At 42.1% G+C, this 21,017-nt stretch overlaps 2 protein-coding genes across 10 annotated transcripts in view; one reads left to right on the plus strand and one right to left on the minus strand.

Moving 5' to 3' along the window:
- Positions 1 to 439: 439 nt before the first annotated feature.
- Positions 440 to 11,389, plus strand: LOC115503385 (AKT interacting protein). 4 transcript variants are annotated; one of them, XM_030299558.2, is made up of 10 exons: positions 440 to 547; positions 3,153 to 3,267; positions 5,065 to 5,270; positions 7,721 to 7,785; positions 7,873 to 7,973; positions 8,465 to 8,553; positions 8,631 to 8,729; positions 8,822 to 8,929; positions 9,750 to 9,810; positions 9,974 to 11,389. In XM_030299558.2, the coding sequence occupies exons 2-10, from the start codon at positions 3,226 to 3,228 to the stop codon at positions 10,082 to 10,084; spliced, it is 882 nt and encodes a 293-aa protein (XP_030155418.1). In that variant the 5' UTR covers positions 440 to 547; positions 3,153 to 3,225; the 3' UTR covers positions 10,085 to 11,389. The 4 variants fall into 4 exon arrangements, with proteins under 4 accessions (XP_030155418.1, XP_030155421.1, XP_030155420.1 ...); XM_030299561.1 differs by having other exon boundaries at positions 443 to 547; positions 9,977 to 11,389; XM_030299560.1 differs by lacking the exon at positions 440 to 547 and adding an exon at positions 1,846 to 1,865.
- RBL2 (RB transcriptional corepressor like 2) overlaps positions 10,845 to 21,017 on the minus strand; it is a 56,034-nt gene continuing 45,861 nt past the window's right edge. For 5 of the 6 annotated variants that reach the window (XM_030299554.1, XM_030299553.1, XM_030299556.1 and 2 more), the window contains one exon: positions 10,845 to 12,315. In XM_030299554.1, the coding sequence (XP_030155414.1) occupies positions 12,145 to 12,315 (171 nt within the window). In that variant the 3' untranslated portion in view covers positions 10,845 to 12,144. Of the gene's footprint in view, positions 12,316 to 13,136; positions 13,280 to 21,017 lie in introns of all 6 variants that reach the window. The other variant, XR_003965360.1, reaches the window with a different exon arrangement.

Here is a 21,017-nt window from a genome sequence, read left to right on the forward strand (position 1 = left end):
CCGCAGGTCGCACTTTCAGGGACGCCGGCCCCACCCCGGCCCTGCCCTGGCCCCAGCTTCGAAAGGCAGCAATCACAACAGCCTCCCTAAAAGGAGGCAGTGGCCACGCACTAACCTGTGGGCAGGTCTTTATTATGACTGGCGCATGCCGTGGCCAATTACGTTCAGGCGCTCACTTGTTTCCTCCCCCCTCCCTCCCAAGGGGCCGACACTTCCGTGGAGGACAGTTCACTCCCGGCGCTCTTACGTAAGGGGAGGGTCAGGCGCTGCCCCACCCGAGAGGAGCAGATTTGACTGGTAGGACGGAGTGCTGTCATCCTAACGCCCCCGGAAGAACGTCCTTGACGGACAGGTATGGGAACCAGTTGGCACCGGGAAGCTGGGCGGAAGCGTCCGGGCTCAGGGGCGTGGGGCAGGGGGCGGGGCCTGACACCGAGAGCAGGGCGGGGCGGGGGGTAGGCAGGGGCCGGGCTGGTGCTGCGGCCAGAGATGCTGTGGGGCCGCGACGGCACCCAGCAGCTGGGAGCACTACGTTGAAAACGGCGAGGTGAGGTGCACTGCTGAGCCAGCTGGGAGGGCTGTGAGGGCCGTGGAGTCCTTCAACCTGGGCCGCTAGCGTCCTCGGCCGGGTATTTGTCTGTCCTACCCCGTTCTCTGGACTTCGCAGCGACGGCGGCCGCGCTGGGACACGGGGGCGGGGCCGGGCACCTGTCCGCGTTTGCAGGCACCTGCTGCGCCGGCTGCCGCGGGCCTCGGGGCTGTCCGGGTGCCCGGCCGGGTGGCCTGAGGCAGGGAGGCAGGCCCCACCGGCTCGCCCCGTCCGCGTCCCGCCCTCCCCGCCTCGGTCCTGGTTGAGGGCGGGGGTGGGGGGGGGCGTCCCCAAGCCCTGGAGGCCCTCAGCTCCCCACCGGAGGGGCTCGCGGGCCCGGGGCCGGCTTCGAGCTACCTTGGAGGCTGGGACACAGCCCCTGCCTTGCATCACCTCGAGACAGGTTTGTCCAGATTCTGTGAGTGTGCGGAGATGGATTTCCGCCCCGGGCGAGGGTGCCCGTCCCGGCTGTCCGCAGGAAGCCGGGCCAGGGCCAGGGCTGTTTTCGACTCCTCTTAACGTGGAATTTAAAGCTGTTCGGGTGATGTGTTAAGTTAGTGCCTATTTAGGGACTAAGGCACGTAGGAAAGCAGCACCTTTTTCTAAGTTTTGACTCATGTCATGTTCAGATCATTCGTACAGCTTCGAGATACTGATTTCTCAGCTTGTGAGGTAAAGGAAGACAGTGTGTTTGGTTCGTATGGCCAGCATACGAACCAGCAGAAATTTTCAAATTGTGTCCTAGGGCTTCCTTTCATTGGTGTCACTCCTGTTGGAAAATGCTGTACCGTGCCTGGGTAGACTAGACATCTAATAAACGGTGTAGGTATTCTCTAAAGGTGACAATTTTTCCAGGTGATTATGGTGCTATTGGAAATATTGGCAGCAGTAGAAAATCCCTTCAGCTTAAGGACAGGAGACACTGGCAGCAAGTTTCGATTCTTAAAGGCAAAGTCATAGAATCATTACATGTTAGACTTGGAAGAGACCATACAGGTGAATGATTCACCTCAATAAAACTTATATGATAGTGAGCACTGTTGTCCCATGGGAAGGGGTCCCCTGTTAAGTCAGATCTGTCCTAGATGACAGTGGGGTGCTGTACATTACTCTGGACCTGGAAACCACTGTTGTTTTCATTGGGTCAAACAGGAACACGCCAGCACACATTTTTAATGTCCCAACCATTTTCATCTGTGTCCTAGTCACCTTTAAATAAGGCAGATTTGTGGAGAGACCTCAGCAATATTGCTATTTACTGGATGTAAGTCAACAGGTGAGTGGAAGAACCAGGATCCTCATTCCTGTGATTTAATTACTGGGTGGCATTATGCCCTGGAAAGGAAAACAGCAGTAATTGGCACCCAGGAGATATGGGAGACTTGGTACCCACCCGTGGATATCGCCGGCTTGTCATAAAACAAATGTTTGCTGTCAGGGACATTTGGTACGTGATTCTCTAATGATTTGCTTCTTATGAATCTAGTCGAGTGTTGCAAAGTTCTGTCCCTTTTAACCTTCAGCCTTTTTGATTGGTGCGGGTAAGCCTGTGCCCACAGAAGGAGATCTGCATTAAACATAACCGCGCCTGGGGCAGATCACCAGAGCTGAGGAGTTGCTGTTCTTCCAGCCTGGCTCACTGCTTTTCCTCTGCCTCTTCCTCGGTATTTTTAGTAGATGACCCACTGACTTTGTGACCTTTGAGGCATACTTTCTTGTCCGTTACTTGAAGCTTTGCTGGAAGATTTGTTCAGGAGACGTTTTGCAGTCCTCTCTTGCGTGTTTATTATTGGAAATAGCTGAAAGAGACCATTTCTTGAGGATGGTCCTGACAGGACCCAGTTATCCCTCTCTTAGACGCTCTGTCTTCTCTCTGTCATGTCTTTGGCTACTAGTTTTGCTGGGGAGAATCATTTTGTACTTAAAACAACTCCTATAAGGCACTTAAATCAGCCCCCTTGGCTCTTTAGCTTCCGTAACTGCAGTGACAGGCCTTGTGTGTATGTGGGTACAGCACTCCACACCTGGCTCTCCCTGTAGCCCGATGCCCACAAGTGATGCCGGCAGCAGCTGTTGTGGTCCAGCCATACATTCTGCGTTTCTGGCACCAAAGCTCAACTGTATCACTGAATATTCTGAATCCTGGCCAAGGACTCGGTACACAGATTCCTGTAGGCATTTACAGGTGGGAAGAAGTGGCTCAGTCAAGTGTCCCAACTCTTGATTTTGGCTCGAGTCATGATCCCAGGGTCATGGGATCAGTGTGAGCCTGCTTCAGATTCTCTCTCTTCCCCTCTGCCCCTCTCCCCAGCCTTGAGTGCGCATGCACTGTCAAAAAAAAAAAATAGTAATAATAATAAAACTGGGAAAGAAATTGGAGTCAGAAGAGGGAGGAGGGTATTGAAGGAAACTTTCTGAAGACTTTGTTCCCTTAAGTTTTTATAACTATTATATGATGTTAGGTTGAGCTTCTATTTAGAGTGTCAGATTTAGTTCTTAACTATTCTGGAAGTCTTAACTGTTGGTGTTGGTATATTTCTGTGTTTTCCCATCTCATCTGTAGGTAAAGTGACTTCTGAGGACCGAAGAGTTTGATGACACAAGACCACTGAATTTCTTTGTTTGGAGTCCACGTTATGAACCCTTTCTGGAGCATGTCTGCAAGCTCTGTCCGCAAAGTAGGTGTAGTTGATAAATGTAGTGAGGAAACCTATTTGAGTCAAAGTAGAAGTCAAAATAGTTCGTACCAAGGTTGACTATAATCTTAACAAAATTGCCTGCTTTCCTGGTTTTAGGTTGTACTTTTTTTTTTTAAGTTTATTTATTTATTTTTAGTAATCTCTACACCCAAGGTGGGGCTCAAACTGACAACCCTAAGATCAGGAGTCACATGTTTTTCTGGCCCAGCCAGTCAGACACCACTAGGTTTTACTTTGAGAAATAAGTAGTTAGCTGATTAAAGTCAGTTTCTGAGACTGAGATCATGGCTCAAATAGAAGACAGTTCTCGTAATCGTAACTCTAAGATTATTTGGACTTCGGATATATTTACACATGATGAAATTTGTGACACATTATGGTAGTCTTTTTACTTAATCTGCAGGATTCCATTAGAGAAGCCTTGAGAAAGACCTGTTCACCGTGCTCAACTCAGACTTGCGGGCACTGGTTTAATTTTTCCAAACAGAATGTCTATTTTTAAATTGCAAGAACAGTACGTTTTATGAAAGCTTAATGCAGACAAAAAGAGAATGAATATAAGCCATAATTCCACCTTTAGGAGACACCACCATTAATCATCTTTTTTTCTATGGACACGATATCCATTTTTTTTTAATTTTTTTTTTTTATTTTTTTTTTTTTATTTTTTTTTTTTTTTTTTTTTTTTTTTTGGGAAAGAGAGAGAGAGAGCATGAACGGGGGAGGGGCAGAGAGAGAGGGAGACACAGAATCGGAAGCAGGCTCCAGGCTCTGAGCCATCAGCCCAGAGCCCGATGTGGGGCTCGAACTCACGGACCGCGAGATCGTGACCTGGCTGAAGTCGGACGCTTAACCGACTGCGCCACCCAGGCGCCCCACGATATCCATTTTTAATGAAGCTAATTAAAAAGCCTCTGGCTGTACTTGAGCCAAGGAAGTGCCTATGAGGTGATGGTTTAATCTCTGATTCATTTAGACCTATGTCTTTGACTGGCTGACAGTGTATGCTGACAGGGGATAGTGCACACGTGGTTCACATCCATCAGAGACAAGATCAGAATCAGAGCAGCACAAGTGAGAGCATAGAGTCACTCGTTGTTTTGAAGTGAGGTGCTAACATCAGGTGGTGACTGGTTTCCTACTACTGTTGAGCTGCTTTGCACCTGACCTTCTACAGCACCTAAGAGCCAGGGGACTTTCTAGTCTTGTACAGTTGTCTGTTTGCTAAGTAGCCCCTTGCCCTGTTTTTGGGGTCCCCAGAAGAAACCATTTCTTCCTGTTTCACATAAATCCTGTAAATAAATATTGGCTTTATTGTTTTTATAGGATGTACAGCTTTAAAAAAGTTTTCTGTTGCTTTAGTCTTCCTTCAGTTTTGTTCTCTAATGGTTGGCCTGCTCAGAGGACTTTCAAGTCACCTTGATCATGGTGCTGGAACGTCCTTGTGAAAGAGCCATTCCAGCTTTTAAGTCAAGGATAAAAGTGCATCACATGTACTCGCATGGTTTAAGAATCATACTAACAGGGGTGCCTGGTTAACTCGGTTGATTAAGTGTCTGACTCTTGATTTCGGCTCAGGTCATGATCTCACGGTTCGTGAGTTCGAGCCCCACACTGGGCTCTACGCTGACAGCACAGAGCCTGCTTGGGATTTTCTCCCCCTCTCTCGCTGCCCCACCCTGACTTGTGCATGTTCTCTTTCTCCCTCTCAAAATAAATAAACATTTAAAAAAAGAATCATGCTAACAAATGTTCTCACCACTTCATCTTGAATAGCGATCAGATGGTGAAGAGAAGGCATTAACAGGGGACGTGGTAACCAGCCCTCCACGCGCCGCTCCAAAGAAACAGCTACCTTGTATTCCCAAAAACGCTTTGCCCATTACTAAGCCTACATCCCCCGCGCCAGCAGCACAGTCCACAAATGGCACACATGCTTCTTATGGACCCTTCTACCTGGAATACTCCCTTCTTGCAGAATTGTAAGTACTTAAACTATTCGGTTAAATTTTGAATGACCTTTGAGGATGAAAATGAAAATTATTCTGGTGCACTCTATAAATGGCTGCGTCGTTGAATCTTAAAGCTCAAATGCATTACCCTCCAATATCAGGTAAATCAGATTTAAAGGCAAACGTGGGGGGCGCCTGGGTGGCTCAGTCAGTTAACCGTCCGACTTTGGCTCAGGTCATGATCTCATGGCTCTTGAGTTCAAGCCCTGCATCAGGCTCTGTGCTGACAGCTCAGAGTCTGGAGCCTCCTGATTCTGTCTCCATCTCTCTCTGCCCCTCCCCTGCTCATGCTTTCTCTCTCTCAAAAATAAATAAAACATTAAAAAATTTTTTTTAAATAAACAAAGGCAAAGGCAAACGTGGGCTTGCGTTTCCATGTCTGTTTTGGAGAGCAATAGGAAGAGACTAAGATTAATAAGCAGGTCAGGAACTGAGTAATTTAATTTTGGTGTTCCTTTATATGAAGTGAGGAAGTCCCCTCCTGCACAGGTGCTTGTAGAGAGTGGGGCAGCGGGAGGGCAGCAATCTGTTCTTCCTTGGGTCAGTTCCAGCTGGGGGCGTGTGCTTCACTGTGGTGGCCACCTCGTAAGAGGCATCCTGACTGGCTGAGGCGAGGGTCCCAGTCATAGGGTCAGGGAATCAGACCTTAGGAGTCAACAGTTGAAGGAACTGGAACCACTACCTTAGAGAAAACTTAGGAAGTCCTTGTTAACACTGCCTTCATGTTTGTGAAGGCCTGTCGTTAGAAAGGGGGTTTGAGTTCTGCTCTGTGACCCACAAAGACAGAAGTAGGCAGTTACAGGGGAGTTCGAAAGATTTGGGCTTCGTGCAGGTAAGAACCTGACTGAGGTTGCACGTCTGTCACAGGCGGAGAGGAGCGCAGCCACAGAGGGCCGGGAGCACTGGCCGCGCCTGGCCCGCCACAGGGGCTCACACAGAGTTGGGTCTGCTCATTTGTTCCTGGGGCCAAAGTATGGAGAATGAATTCTTCACTTCTGTCATTTTTAAGTCCCTTTGTACAGCATCCCCACACATTCCCTCACTGTACTCATGTTGTGTCACGGTCAGAGGGTCTGAGGCCCCAGCACAGTTGGCGGAGTGTGATTTGGTGGCAGTGGTCCCTTCAGCTTTATAATGGAGGCCTTGTGTTTGAGGCTGGAGCGAGTTGGACAGGCCTCCATTGTGGCCTCAGATCTGCTGTCTGTATTAGAACACAGCGCGGCCTCACTGTGGTACACACATCTGCCGGCCCTACTGCTGTTGACACGTTGAAATTTTAGTGACTTAAAAATGGAGTAACTACTCAAAAATGTTAAAAAAGAAGCGTGATGGCAAGTAGGCAATAAGAACAGTCGACTGAGGGGGCGCCTGGGTGGCGCAGTCGGTTAAGCGTCCGACTTCAGCCAGGTCACGATCTCGCGGTCCGTGAGTTCGAGCCCCGCGTCAGGCTCTGGGCTGATGGCTCAGAGCCTGGAGCCTGTTTCCGATTCTGTGTCTCCCTCTCTCTCTGCCCCTCCCCCGTTCATGCTCTGTCTCTCTCTGTCCCAAAAATAAATAAACGTTGAAAAAAAAAAAAAAATTAAAAAAAAAAAAAAAAAAGAACAGTCGACTGAGGTCCCAAAGTTATTTCTGTAACAAAATTCAGGCTTGGCGGGTGAAACACATTTTAAGGCCCTCGGTCAGCATCATTCAGGGTCTGGTCCCTGCCTTCCTTTCTTAGGCTCCCAGGAGAGCCAGTACCAGCACTGTCCATGCACTGGTGTTCCCTTGCCACAGCGCCCACGGGATTCAGGTGTCTGCGTGGTGGGGTCAGTGTAGGAGTAGAGGATAGCATGAGCACCTGGTATCGATGCCTGCCTTCCCCGAGAACACTGCACACGTAAGCACGGCCCTCTGCCACGAAGACTGGGGTTGAGGCCTCAGTGACGTTAAGCCTGTGCGATTTTTCTTTTTAATTACCTAAAACCGTGTTTCCAGTGGCTTTTGAATGCGTGTGGGTGAAATCTGTCGTCCACAGTCACAAAAGCAAGAACTGTACTCTCTCATTTACCGAAAATTTAATGTCCAGAACTGAAACCAGATTGTCTCATTCAGAATTACCTACCAGCTGGTTTCCAAGATGATGTTTTGGAAACGTTGACTTCTGGGAGGAAAACTTGAATCTTTGTGTAACCTTGTTTGGCTTGACATTCTTAGTCCGGGGCCCTCTCTGACTCCTTGTTTCTCTGTGAGCTTGAGTTATAAAGCTGGGGAATGGGCCACAGTGTGGGCCACGTGAGATCGTGGTGACGTGGCTTGTGTGTCAGGTGTCAGCTGCCCCTCGAGGGACTATTCCTTCTCTGGAAAAGTGAATGTAGGGTTGTTTGATATGTGTGTGTCGTTTCCTTCCGTACAATTTCATTGTTCTGCTTCTGTCTTAGTACCTTGGTTGTGAAGCAGAAGCTCCCGGGGGTCTACGTGCAGCCATCTTACCGCTCTGCATTAAGTAAGAAGGATTCACTCTTAATACGTAGCGTTTTTGGTTCCTCTGACAGAAACTTAGGCCTCAACTGTTCTTTATTTTTTCCTACAGTGTGGTTTGGAGTAATATTCATACGGCATGGACTTTATCAGGATGGTGTATTTAAGTTTACAGTTTACATCCCTGATAACTACCCAGATGGTGACTGTCCAGTAAGTAAGAAATCAAGTCTGGCTTCATTTGTTGGGTCTGAGATGGGGGGGGGCTTTAAGGACTTGCAAGATTTCTTGGTTCTTTTCCTGAGCTCGTGATTTTATGATTTCAGTTTCCTAAAATGTTTTGTCTACTCCGTCAACTTTCAAGGGAATTTTTGTGCTTTGTTGTTATCTTTTGCCGTGCCAGCCCCTGCCATGAGCTTTCCTTGTTTCTCTGCTCAGGGTGTGCAAGGGAGGCTGGGAGCTGTGCTACAGCACCGACTGTGTGCATGGTGACCATTGTGCTGTAGCACAGTGACTTTTTACCCCCTTGCTTGCAAAATAGAGTTTTATAGGAAAATGGTGGAGGTTGTTAGGTACGCCTCTTGAGGCAGCTCTCTGACTTAAAACAGCAGGACTGCCTTGCCTGAAGTTCCCTTTACAGCTGTCTGTATGGGTCTAATAAGCTCCTTGCTTCCATTAAAGGACACATCTCTCTTTAAATACAGCACTTGGTGTTTGATATTCCCGTCTTTCACCCACTCGTCGATCCCACCTCAGGTGAATTGGATGTGAAGAGAGCATTTGCCAAATGGAGGTTAGTAAAGAAGTGTTTGCTTCGGTGATCTAGGTCAGCAAGAAGGTGCTTCAGTAATCATACATGTCTCTCTTCAGGCGGAACCATAATCATATTTGGCAAGTTTTAATGTATGCACGAAGAGTTTTCTACAAGATTGATACAGCAAGCCCCCTAAACCCAGAGGCTGCAGTCCTGTATGTTACTCTGCTTTGTTATTTCAGATAAATTTGAAAAAACAGCTAAGTAGACTATGTTGGTAACTTTCTGATTGAAACTTTTAACACAGGTATGAAAAAGATGTTCAGCTTTTCAAAAGTAAAGTGGTTGACAGTGTTAAGATGTGCACTGCTCGTCTGTTCGACCAACCTAAAATAGAAGACCCCTATGCAATCAGGTAAGTGGTACGTGATCTAGATAAACTGCACTTTGCCATCTTGTACTTCCATTTTCCAGGTGGTTGTAGAATGAGGATTTGAAGGGAAAGTGTATAATCTGTTAGCCTACAACCTTTATAATTTGTTGGCAACTCGATTTCTGATACCTCTTGGGCTTTTCCTTAAATAGAAAGCTTTGTATCGACTGGCATATCGTGCCAATAGCAAGCTATTTAGTGACTTTGATTTCCTAAGGATGTTTGTAATGTGCACGTTCAAATCCAGACTTTTCTTTCAGTTGGCAGTTTTAGCTGGAGCCCAGCTGCCGTATCCCCACTGACATTCAGGTTTGGGGAAAGGAGGGAAACTGAATAGTGTAAATCGTGTGTTCCTTTAGCACTATGATATTTAATCTTGGAAGCGTCTGAAGTATTGAGAACTGAGGAGTTCGTGATTTAGCTCTTTGGCAACAGATACTGCTGGGAAGGTCGCGTGGCACAGTGGTTAAGGGCTTGTGTTCTGCAGACCGCATGCTTGGTATTTGTGCTTACTGGCTTGGGTGACCCAGGGCAATTAGTTTTACTCCTGCGCTTTCTTCACCTGTCAACAGCAGTACTTCAGAGGTGGCTGAGAGACTGAGATGAGCTAACCCATGTAAAGGGCTCTATAAGGGATAGTCATCCTGTGAGAGAAGCATTTGGATGAACATCTAAAACTTATATGTTCGACACGGGTTATCGTTCCTTAAGTTTTGTTAAGGGGACTGGCTTCAGTATTAAAAAATGGATGTTATACATATTTAGTAAATCAGAGCGGTTTAATATTTTTCTCTTCCTTAAGCTTTTCTCCGTGGAATCCTTCTGTACATGATGAGGCCAGAGAGAAGATGCTGACTCAGAAAGTAAGTACATAACCATTTTTGAAATAGTGAACTGTTTCCTCTCTGAAGGTCTTCATTGGAGACTACTTATCCTAAATACAAATAACGTTTTGGGAAATGGAGATTTTGGCACGGTACAAACTCCTCAGGCGTATTTTTAATGTCTGTTCTTGATTATGCCTAGAAGAAGCCGGAAGAACAGCATAATAAAAGCGTTCACGTTGCTGGCCTGTCATGGGTAAAGCCTGGTTCGGTGCAGCCTTTCAGTAAAGAAGAGAAAACGGTAGCAACTTAAGCGCTGGCGAATCCGGTGCCCCGTGCACTTTCCTGCCGGATGCGGGCCTGGTGAGAGCTGACCGGTGGCAGAGGGCCGCCAGAAGAGTAAAACTGTGCGAACAAGGACTGCTGTCTGTGTCCATGGATGCTTAGGTTCTAACAGCAAGTTTTGGAAACCTCTCTTTAAGTAATGCATTACTTCTGTCAGAAGTGTCTTTAGGGTGGTTAACTAGTTCAGTACTCCAAATTATTGGGGACCTCGAGGCTTAAGTATTTTTCTGAATATAATGCTAAAGGTAAGTTACATTCATTTACACTAATAGAGTAGACAGTTGGGCGTGCTATCCAGTGGCTTTACCCCCATGGTTTCAGTTGTACATATGTTAGGACGCGGGAAAGAGGTAGAGAGAGAGAGCAGGTTCCGTAGCTTATTAGCACTTGTAAGTGGAAGATCATCTGAACCTCGGTCTTCAGCCTACTGTCTCCCTGATTTACCAGCCCCTGTCATCACTGAGGTACATGTTAGGTGAGGGAGAGGAAACCAGAACACTTGTTCATAGTGGTTTATTTGTTGTTTTTTTTTTTTTTTTTTTAAGCAAATTACTGTATTTTTATGGCAGGAGGGAGAGAAAGTGTTAAAACGGTTTCTAATGAAGTCAGATATTTAAATGATGAATGACTAATGTGTTTTGTAGAGACAAAATAAACCAATAAATGATTGCTCTTTGTCATTTATGCAGGAAACTAGCTACCCCTTTCTCAATATAACTAAACAAAGATTAATTTATAAATGCTTTATTGAAAAATACACTTATTTTCATATAAAATTACAGTAGCAGTATCTTGAAGAGGTTTTATAAATATTTTTGCAGACCACTATTCTAACTGAACAGTGTAAGTTCCATATTTCTTTCAGAGCAATATGAAGTTACCCAGTAACTTGGTTTATACTGATTCAATTTACAATTGAATTTTCTCCCTAATAAGATTATTCATTCAACTTTAAAACTGCTGGAACGATAGTGATTAATAAAGGTATATAGAGATAATTCAACAGCTGTTAAATAACATTTCTAATTTTTATAAATGGTACTATGTACTAATAAAAACCTAAATTCTCCAACCTATTTTTTAAACTGCCAGGAACACACCCAAAGATCTTTTAAGTTTATCACCTTAATAGACACGTGTCTTTCAGGATAACTACCTCTTAAAGAAGAGGTCAGAATTTTTCATATTCCCTTGATTTAAAATTCAACTTGATTTAAAATCTTTACTTAGCCAACTGATCCCTATTAACAACAAAACACTGGAGAATTAAAAACACATGCCCAAAGGCAGCTACTGGGGCTTTAACAGTTTAAAAAAAGTACAAAAGCATCAAAGATGATATTGCATGTTTAGCCTGGAAGTTTTGTACTTAATAAAGTTCACATTATAGAAAGTGCCATCGCAAATATACAGCAAAATCTGGGTTACAAAACCATGCTTTTTACAGCCCTAAAGTGCCACTTCTTATACAAGTTCACTCACACATTGCACACCAAACAACCCAGCACTTCCCACACCACCACACCTAAAGGGGAGAGGGAACAGTTACACCACGGGAACAGGAGACTGGGGTAAGAATCTAGGGCCTCCGGATCGGGGCTCTTGCCCTCTGTTGCAGGAATGCCAAAACCTCCCACTCCTACCAGGCGTTTTGGGACAAACACCTAAGTTTTTGTTTTGCTTTTCGTGAGGGCCAGAAGCTGACCATGAATCAGGTGGGAATGAACCGAAATACAGTCCCTCTGCTGGAGCACATCCACAGAGACCTCTTACACAGAGGTGAGCACGCTCTGTTCTCTGCAGCTCTTGTAAAAGCTTTGCCGAAGAGTTAAAAAAAAAATCCACATTTGGATTCTAAGCAGTCTTGATGGCAAGCACTGAGTGGTAGGAAAAAGGCAGCTGGGATGAGTAGAAATATCCAAAGAGGATACTGGAAGATTAGGAAAAGAGCCCCATACTCGAGCATGCATTAAATGGTGCTGCTGGACAGGGTTTGTGAAAAGATAATTTCAATACAACAGACTAACCTCAGTGAGAACCTCGGTCATTAGCTACATCTTGGAGACGGCGTAATAAGGCAGAGTGATTTTCTGGGCAAATTCTTTTTGCGGGTGATTCACTTCCATCTTCCAAAAGTATCCCTCTCTTTTTGGTTGGAGTTTCTCCTGTCCGTATCATACTGTTAATTTCTCTCAGTCTCTAGAGTGGGGAAAAATAGATAACAAAACTTTAAAATGCTAACAAACATAGTTCAGTGTTCAGTCCAAGAACCTTCGAATGAAGAGCTTACCTTCAAGAGGATGAACCTCTTTATAAAGAAAAGAAGCCGTATATCCTTCCGATTTCACCCCTCAGCTGGCTGACTCTCCTGACTACCTGGGTTGGAGGGCAGAGTGTTTCTATTGTGGACAAGCTCCAGGGGGGATTCTGATGTACACTTTTACAAAAGTAAGAGATTGCAAATTTGTGGGGTTTTTTTTTTTTTTTTTTTTACAATAGGGAGCACCACCTTGCTATGCCATATTTAGTCAACTTCCTACATCTCCATTGTCCTAAGGCTTTTTTTTTTTAAGTTTGTTATCAAGCGACAGAGACAGAACGTGAGGGTCAGAGAGAGAGGGAGACACAGAATCGGAAGCAGGCTCCAGGCTCTGAGCTGTCAGCACAGAGCCTGATGCGGGGCTTGAACTCAGAAACCGCGAGATCACGACCTGAGCTGAAGTCGGTCGCTTAACTGACTGAGCCACTCAGGCGCCCCTCTCCATTGTCCTTTTTAAAAAAATAGTGTAATTTTACACTGTATTATGCCTTTTTTCAGTCCAGTGTTATGCATTTAGCAGCTGTTCTCAACTGGAATTTCACAGGACAAGTAAGCCTTACTTCCCTAAGGCATCCATTGTAGGTAATTTATTAGTATGATCTAGAAGGTACTCCCATCCCTGGGAGAATAGAGAAAAGTTAGGCAAATTATTTTCTGTGCTATGTGGTGATCATGAGGAACCCTGATTGAGAGGACCTACCAGGATGCCAGAGAGACTGGACCGACATAGAGTGCCTTCAGCATTGTTTCTCCAAAGGCCCAAAAGTCAGTTACCACGTCATTTTCTGGTAGTTTATTGGTTACAGATTCTTTTTTCACGTGTTACTTCATTGTCCATGTTTCCTTATGGAAAATATACTCTGGTTATTCACCTGTGTTTGTTACAGGAAACCTCAAACAGGAAAGTAGGGAGAAGAGTGTAATGAAATCCTCCCATGGCCATCAACCCACTTGACCAGTTCTGGCCAGTCTGACTTGATCTACATACCCTCATTCATTTCCCAGTCCCCACACTGTTTTAAAGCTAATCCTAGACATATTTTATTCATAATATTTTATTTTGAACAAATTTTTCTGACGCTTTAAAATCACATGTTCTTTATTAGCGTGTGCACCTTCTCACCTTCTCAAATCTTATCCATCTTAAGAAAGCTTTCTTTTGACGTCTACCCTCTTATGTTCCTAATCTCTAGTCTACCGTTTCCTTGAATATTCCTTAAATTGTTAATTGTATAAATGTTATTTGTATATAATGAATACATTATAGGATATATATTACACAGTGTACAACTGTATAACTTAATACACATAAGACAATACATACCATACATTTATATTATATACTAGTGTTAAATATATTACATATAATTTATATATGATACCCAGTATCTCACAATCACAATTTTATACAATATGTACATATTTAAAACACAAATACTGATTACAAAAAATTCATACAGCATATGCCTAGATGTCCTCACCCAATCCCCAGGATAACTACTATTATCTTTCATTCACTGAACAAATCAGGGAACTGTACAGCCTTCAGCTCTTTAGGAATGCTCTCAATACAAATGTAATTATTACGTGGTTTTTTGGAAAAAAAAATGAAATGGTATATCTTATGTGCTGTTTGGAATATTCAGTCAACATTTTGTCTTTGATCTTCCCATATCAGTATATATGCATCACATCTCTTTAACTGCTATACGGTATTTTACAGTATGTCTGTATCCTAGTTTAATCCCCTATTGATGTATTATTTCCTCCCAACTGTTTAAAAATGTAAGCAACGTAATAATATTCAACAGGCTGTACCAATCCACTGAAACTGCCCTGACAGGTGTCACTGATTCCTAATCATTCTAATTATCTTGTGTGGTATTCTAGAATTCTTTTCTCATGGTCGTGTAAACGTTAGGATGGTACAGGTTGGTTCTAGACTCAAGGTACTTTTTTTTTTTTTTTTTTTTTAGTTTATTTTGGCGGGGGGGGGGGGGGGGGGAGGGGGAAGGTGGAGAGAGAATGATAATGAATCCCAAGCAAAGCTCCACACCATCAGCACGGAGCCCAATGTGTGGCTCAAACTCACACCATGAGATGGTGACCTGAGCCGAAGTCTGATGCTTAACTGAGCCACCCAGGCACCCCGACTCAAGGTACTTCTGATCTCAGCTCTTGTCTATCAAGTCATCATGACAAATGTTTCTTTAACCAAGACTAATTTTGCTATATAATGGAGAAACTCCTAATTCAGTGCTAAAATTTTTTTTTTTAAACTTCCCAGGTGGTGATAGGACAGTCACCGATCTAAGTGCTTAACATTTTTTTTCACAAAATGTCATTTTTTAAAGCTTTACATATAGTAAAATTCATCCTTAAGCGTACACTTCTGCATGTTTTGACAAACGTATGTAACTACAGTAAGTTTCTTTGTTCCAAAAATTTCCCACACTGCTAGTTAAGCTACTACCCCCACACAAACACTGATAATGTTCCCTGTTCCTATAGTTTTGCCTTTTCCAGAACGTCACAGAAGTGAAACCCTATAGTAAGTGGCCTACTGAATCTAGGACTTTTCACTTAAGCACTAATGCATCCGAGGTTCATTTATATTGCTGAGTTTATCAGTTTATTCCCCTTTATGGCAGGCAAAGGAGTTGCCCCTTATTGGGTGTACCACAGGTTTGTTTATCCATTAGCCAGCTGGAGGACATGGGGGTTGTTTTCCACTTTTGGGCAATTAGGAATAGCCCTAAACATTCATGTACATGTTTTTGTATGAGCCTTAGGTAAACACCCAAAAGTGAAATTACTGGTTATATGGTAAGGGGATGTTTATAAGAAAATGCCAAACTATTTTCTAGGTGTAACAGCTATGCTGTATTGTTTCACACTCTCACCAGCAATACATAAAAGTTTCAGTTGTTCCACATCATTGCCAGAATTCATGTTACTTTTTAGATTTGGGCTAATGGATAAAGCATGTTCAAGTCTTTTGCCTAGTTTTAAATTTGGTTGGTTTCCTTTTGAATTTTGAAAATCCTTTATGTTTTGTAGATACAGATAAGAGGTATGTAAAATTTTCTCCCAGCTTGTGGCTTTTTTCTATCTTTTAAAAGAGCAGATATTTTTAATTTTGATGTAGTCCAATTTATCAGTCGTTTATGGATTGTGCTTTTGATGCTGTTATCTAAGAAATCTTTGTTTATACCATGTTCACAAAGATTTTGTTCTCCTATGGTTTCTCCTAGGAGTTTCATAAGTTTTACGTTTAGGTCTGTGGTCCATTTTGATTCATTTTTGGATCCGGATGCACAGTATGGATGTAGGTTTACTATTATTATTGTATGTGGTTACCCAGTTGTTTAGCACCATCTGCTGAAAAGGCTGTTCTTTCTCTGCTAAATTACTTTTGCACCTTGTTGACACTCCACTCACCATGTACGTATGGTCTGTTTCTGGGTTTTATTCTGTTCTGTCGCTCTGTATGTCTTTCCTTTTACCAATACCACATTGTCTTGGTAACCACAGCTTTATAGTTAAGTCTTGAAATCAGAGAATGTAAGTCTTCCAAATTTTTCAGAATTGTTTTAATTTTTTTAGTTGCATTTTCATATACATTTTGGAACCAGTTTGCTACCTTACACAAATAATTCTGGGATTTTGACAGGAATTGGGTTGAATTTATAGATCAAGTGAAAGAAAACAGACATCTTGAAAATGTCATCCAATTCATAAACATGGTATTTCTCCATTTTCTCCATCTTTCTTTAACCACTGTTCTGTAGTTTTCAGGATATGAATCTTGTACATCTTTTGTCAAGACTTACCCAAAGCAGTTTTTAATGTTACAGTGCTTTAGAAAATTTCTACTTCTCACTTGTTGCTAGTATACAGAAGTAAATTTGATTTTTGTATATTAGCCCTAGAACCTTGTTAATCTTACTAATTCCACTAACGTTCTTTAGATTTTGTGATTTTTCTATGAAGAAAATCACGTTGTATATGGAAGACAGCTTTATTTCTTTCTTTTCAGTCTGTATGCCTTATTTATCTTGCCTTATCATATATGACCTTGCATATGGTTATAATGTTGAATAGGAATAGTGAAAGTAGATATCCTTGTCCCTGATCTTAATAGTGGACAACTGGGGTGCGTGGGTGGCTCAGTTGGTTAAGCAACTGACTCTTGGTTTCGGCTCAGGTCATCATCTCAAGGTTCACTGGATTGAGCCCCACATCAGGCTCCGTGCTGACAGTGCAGAGCCTGCTTGGGATTCTCTATCCCTCTCTGCCCCTTCCACATTCCTTCAAAATAAATAAATAAATAGTTAAAAAGTAATTTTAAAAAAATAGTGGAAGACTGAATGCCTTCTAAGTGTATTGGTAGCTATAGATTTTTTAGTATGTATTCTTTATCTGATTAAGTTCCCTGAGAGGTTTTATCATGAATGAATGTTGTATTTTGTCAAATGTTTTTTCTTCAACTACTGAGATGATTTATCATCTTCACTTTTTAGAAGAGTTTGTATAGAACTGGCAGTACAATTGACTTCTGAACATGGGTTTGAAATGGGTCCACGTACACATGGCTTTTTTTCAATAAAGTACATTTTCTTTTCCTTACGATTTTAATATTTTCTCGTTTATTATAATACAGTATGTAGTATATATACAAAATCTGTGTAAATCAGCTGTTTTTATGTTGTTGGTAAGGATTCCCGTCAACAGTAGGCTATTAGTAGGTACATTTTGGGGGAGTCAAAAGTTATACACAGATGTTCCACTGCACAGGGATAGGATGTCCTAACCCCCCCGTGTTGTTCAAAGGTCAACTGTATTTCTTCCTTAAATATTTATTTGGTAGAATTTACCACTGAAGACATCTGGGTCTATAGTTTCCTTTGAGAAGAAATTTTTATGTTACAAATTCAGTTTAATAGATAGAGGGCCATTGAGACTACTTGTTGACTGTGCTCTGGAAGTTTACGTCTTTCAAAGAATTGGTCTATTTCATCTGCATCATGCATTTATCAGCAAAAAGTTATTTTTTAACCTTCATTATATTCTCAATATCTGTAAGAACTGTACTGATGGCTCTCATTTCTGATATTAGTAATCCATCATTTCTTTTATCCTCATTAGCACAGACGGATCAATTTTTTTAATCTTCTCAAAAAAACCCTAGTTTTTAGTGGTCTTAAAATATACAAAGTCATCTATTTCATTGATTCCTGCTTTTAGTTGTGTGGGGTGAAATCACAGGTCACTAATTTGAGACCTTTCTTCTTTTCTAATATGAGTATTTTAGTCCTATAAATTTCCCTCTCTTAATACTGCTTTTGCTGCTGCATCCCACAAATTTTGGTAAGTCAAGTTTTCATTTTCAAAATACTTTGTAATTTTTAAAATTTCTTCTGTGACTCATAGAAATATGCAATTTAGTTGCAAATATTTGGGGGTTTTCCAGGTATCTCTGTTATTGATTTCTGATTTAATTCTGTTGTGGTAAGAGTAAATACATTATTTGAATCTTTTAAAATTTACTGAGACTTGTTTTATGGTCCTGAATGTGGTCTCTCTTGGTAAATGTTCCATGTGCACTTGATGCTATTAGAGTGTTCTAGAAATGTCAGCCAGTCTGGTTGTTCACTTCTGTCTACTTGTTCTGTCAATCATCGCAAAATCTTTATTTTCTATTTAAGGATTTTATGTCCTGTGCTGGGAAATGACTTTATTGCTGATAATGACATGAAAGCTGGCGTGGCTGCATTAATTAGTGTCAGTAGAGTACAGATAACTTTTTCTATCCTTTTACTTTTTTTAAACACCACTTCATTGGGACATAGTTTCCATACCATACAGTTCAACCCCTCGAGGTACACAGATCTATGGCTTTCCCTGTGCTCCTAGAGTTGTGCAGTCATTATCACATTTCATCGTGCAGTTCATTGTGCGGTCATTTCCACGTGTGCCCAGTGACAGAAGCCCTCCATCCCTCCCAAAGCTAGGCAATCACTAATCCACTCTGTGCTTCTATAAATTTGCCCATTCTGGACATTTCATAGAAATGATAAGTAAATACTATACGATACCCTGTGTCTGCTTTCACTTACCATAATGTTTTCAAGGTCTATCCCTGTTGTAGCCTGTGTGGTACTTCCTTTTTATTGGAGTAATATTCCATGGTATGGACATGCATTTTTTTTATTCGTCAGTTAATTGGATATCTCAGTTATCATCCTTTTACTTTAAACTGTTTGTGACTTTATATTTAAAATGGGTTACTTATAAACAGTAAATAGCTGGGTCTTGTTTTGTCCAGTCTTAAAATTTTTGCCTTTTAATTGGTGTATTTAGACCATTTACATTAAAAAAAAATTTGTTTAATGTTTATTTTTGAGAGAGGCAGATAGAGACAGAGCGCAAGCTGGGAACAGGAAAAGAGAGAGAGGGAGACACAGAATTCAAAGCAGGCTCCAGGCTCTGAGCTGTTAGCACAGAGCCCGATGTGGGGCTTGAACTCATAAACCAAGAGATCATCATGACCTGAGCTGAAGTGGACCGCTTAACAACCAAGCCACCCAGGTGCCCCTAGACCATTTACATTTAATTGCTATTTGTTTGTTATTTTGGCCTTTTGAATTGGGTATTCTGACTTCTACTCATTTTGTTTCAGTTAATTCTAATCTAAATGGAATTTATTTGGTTAGAGGGTGAAAATCTAACACAGGCATACTTTGCTTTATTGTGCTTTGCAGGTAATGTGTCTTTTGTGGCAACCCTGAGTTGAGCAAGTGTATCAGTGCCATTTTCCAACAGAATTTGCTCACTTTGTGTCTCTACCAAATTTTAGTAAATCTCTAAATATTTCAAACTTTTTCATTATTATGGTGATCTTTGATCAGTGATTATGACTCACTGCTCAGATAAATGAATCTTTGGTTAGCATCTTTAAATTAAGGTATAAACATTTTTTTTTAAGATATAATGCTATTGCACACTTAATAGACTGTGGTATAAACATAACTTGTATATGCACTGGGAAACCAAAAAATTCATCTGACTGGCTTTACTGTAGTGGTCTGGAACTGAACCCACAGTATCTCTGAGCTGTGTATCCCTTCAACTGCTTTTAGGGCTTTGCTGATTTATGTTTCCAGCATTCACAATCCCACTGGCAATATCACTGGAATTAGATCAAACTTCTACAATGGCTGGAGAAAACTTTATCTTTTAAATATTTGGTCTACTAAACATTACTGTGTTTTTGTTATTCAAAGTTAACTGATTTTTCTACAAGGGATAAGATTATTCCAAGGTATGCTAATACTGTAGTAAAAGTTTTTTCATTTTCTAAGATTTTTGCTGCTATCTTTCTTGTTTTCTCTAACTTATTTTTATTTTTTTAATGTTTGTTTATTTTTGAGGAGGAGAGAGAGAGGGAATGTGAGTGGGGGAAAGGCAGAGAGAGAGGGAGACAGAATCCCAAGCAGGCTCCATGCTGCCAGTACAAAACCCAACATGGGGCTCAAACCCATGAACTGTGAGATCATGACCAGAACCACCCACACGCCCCCCTCCAACTTTCTATTTTAAAAGAAAAGTTGGAAGAATAATACATTGAACACCCTATCATCAATCATTAACACTTTACCACATTTGTTCTCTCTGTATAATTTTTTTTTAGTTGAACTATCTGAAAATAAGTTGCTCACACCGAGGCAGTTCACCTGTGCCTACTTTAAACATATTCTCCTACATAATCCAGTACTATCATCAATACCAAAGGAATTTAACAGAAATTTAACATTCAACTCCCCCATTAAGTTTTCCCACTTGTCCCCAAAATGTCCTTTTTACTGTGCTTTTCTGTGCAGAATCCAAAGATCATGTACTGCATTTGAGTGTCCTGTCTCGTGCTCGCTTCAGCAGCACATATACTAAAATTGAGTGTCCTGTCTCTTTAATCCTCTTCACTCTAGAACACTACCCTCCCCCATCTACTCTCTCTCTTCATTATACTGACATGTTTTTTTGAAGAGTCGAGGCCCTTTTTTGTGTGTGTTTCTTTCTAAGCAACCTTTGTGAATAAGAGTATTGCATCCGGGCCTTTAGGAATGAACTGTCCTCCTAAACCCAGTACACGTGATTCCCGGTGCCTCAAGGACACTGTGTTCTTTCCCTGTTCTCCTGCTTCCTGGATACCCCTTCCTTCCACACGTCAGCACCTTGCTAACTTTTCTTCCATCAAGGTCTGATGCAAGCTTCTCTCCCCATCGCAGACAGAGGCAGATGCGGCCGCACAAATCGGCACTAACAGGACTAGCTCACCACACTGTACAAAACGTCCACTGCTCCCCTTAGACAGAGATGCTACCTGTCCCAGAAATAGATATTCAATAATCAGTTTAGAAATTCAAGTTTTCTTAACAAAAATTTGGAATTTTAAATGGAGTAAAAATCCCCAACTCCAGATCTACAGCAGAGTGAACTGTAAATACACAAACAGGAAAAGGAAGGAATGAAGATAAATCTAAATCCTTTACTCTATTTCCAGCCTTAACGTGTCCCCAAA

Source organism: Lynx canadensis, chromosome E2 (assembly GCF_007474595.2).
Source record: "Lynx canadensis isolate LIC74 chromosome E2, mLynCan4.pri.v2, whole genome shotgun sequence".
Lineage (NCBI taxonomy): Eukaryota > Metazoa > Chordata > Mammalia > Carnivora > Felidae > Lynx > Lynx canadensis.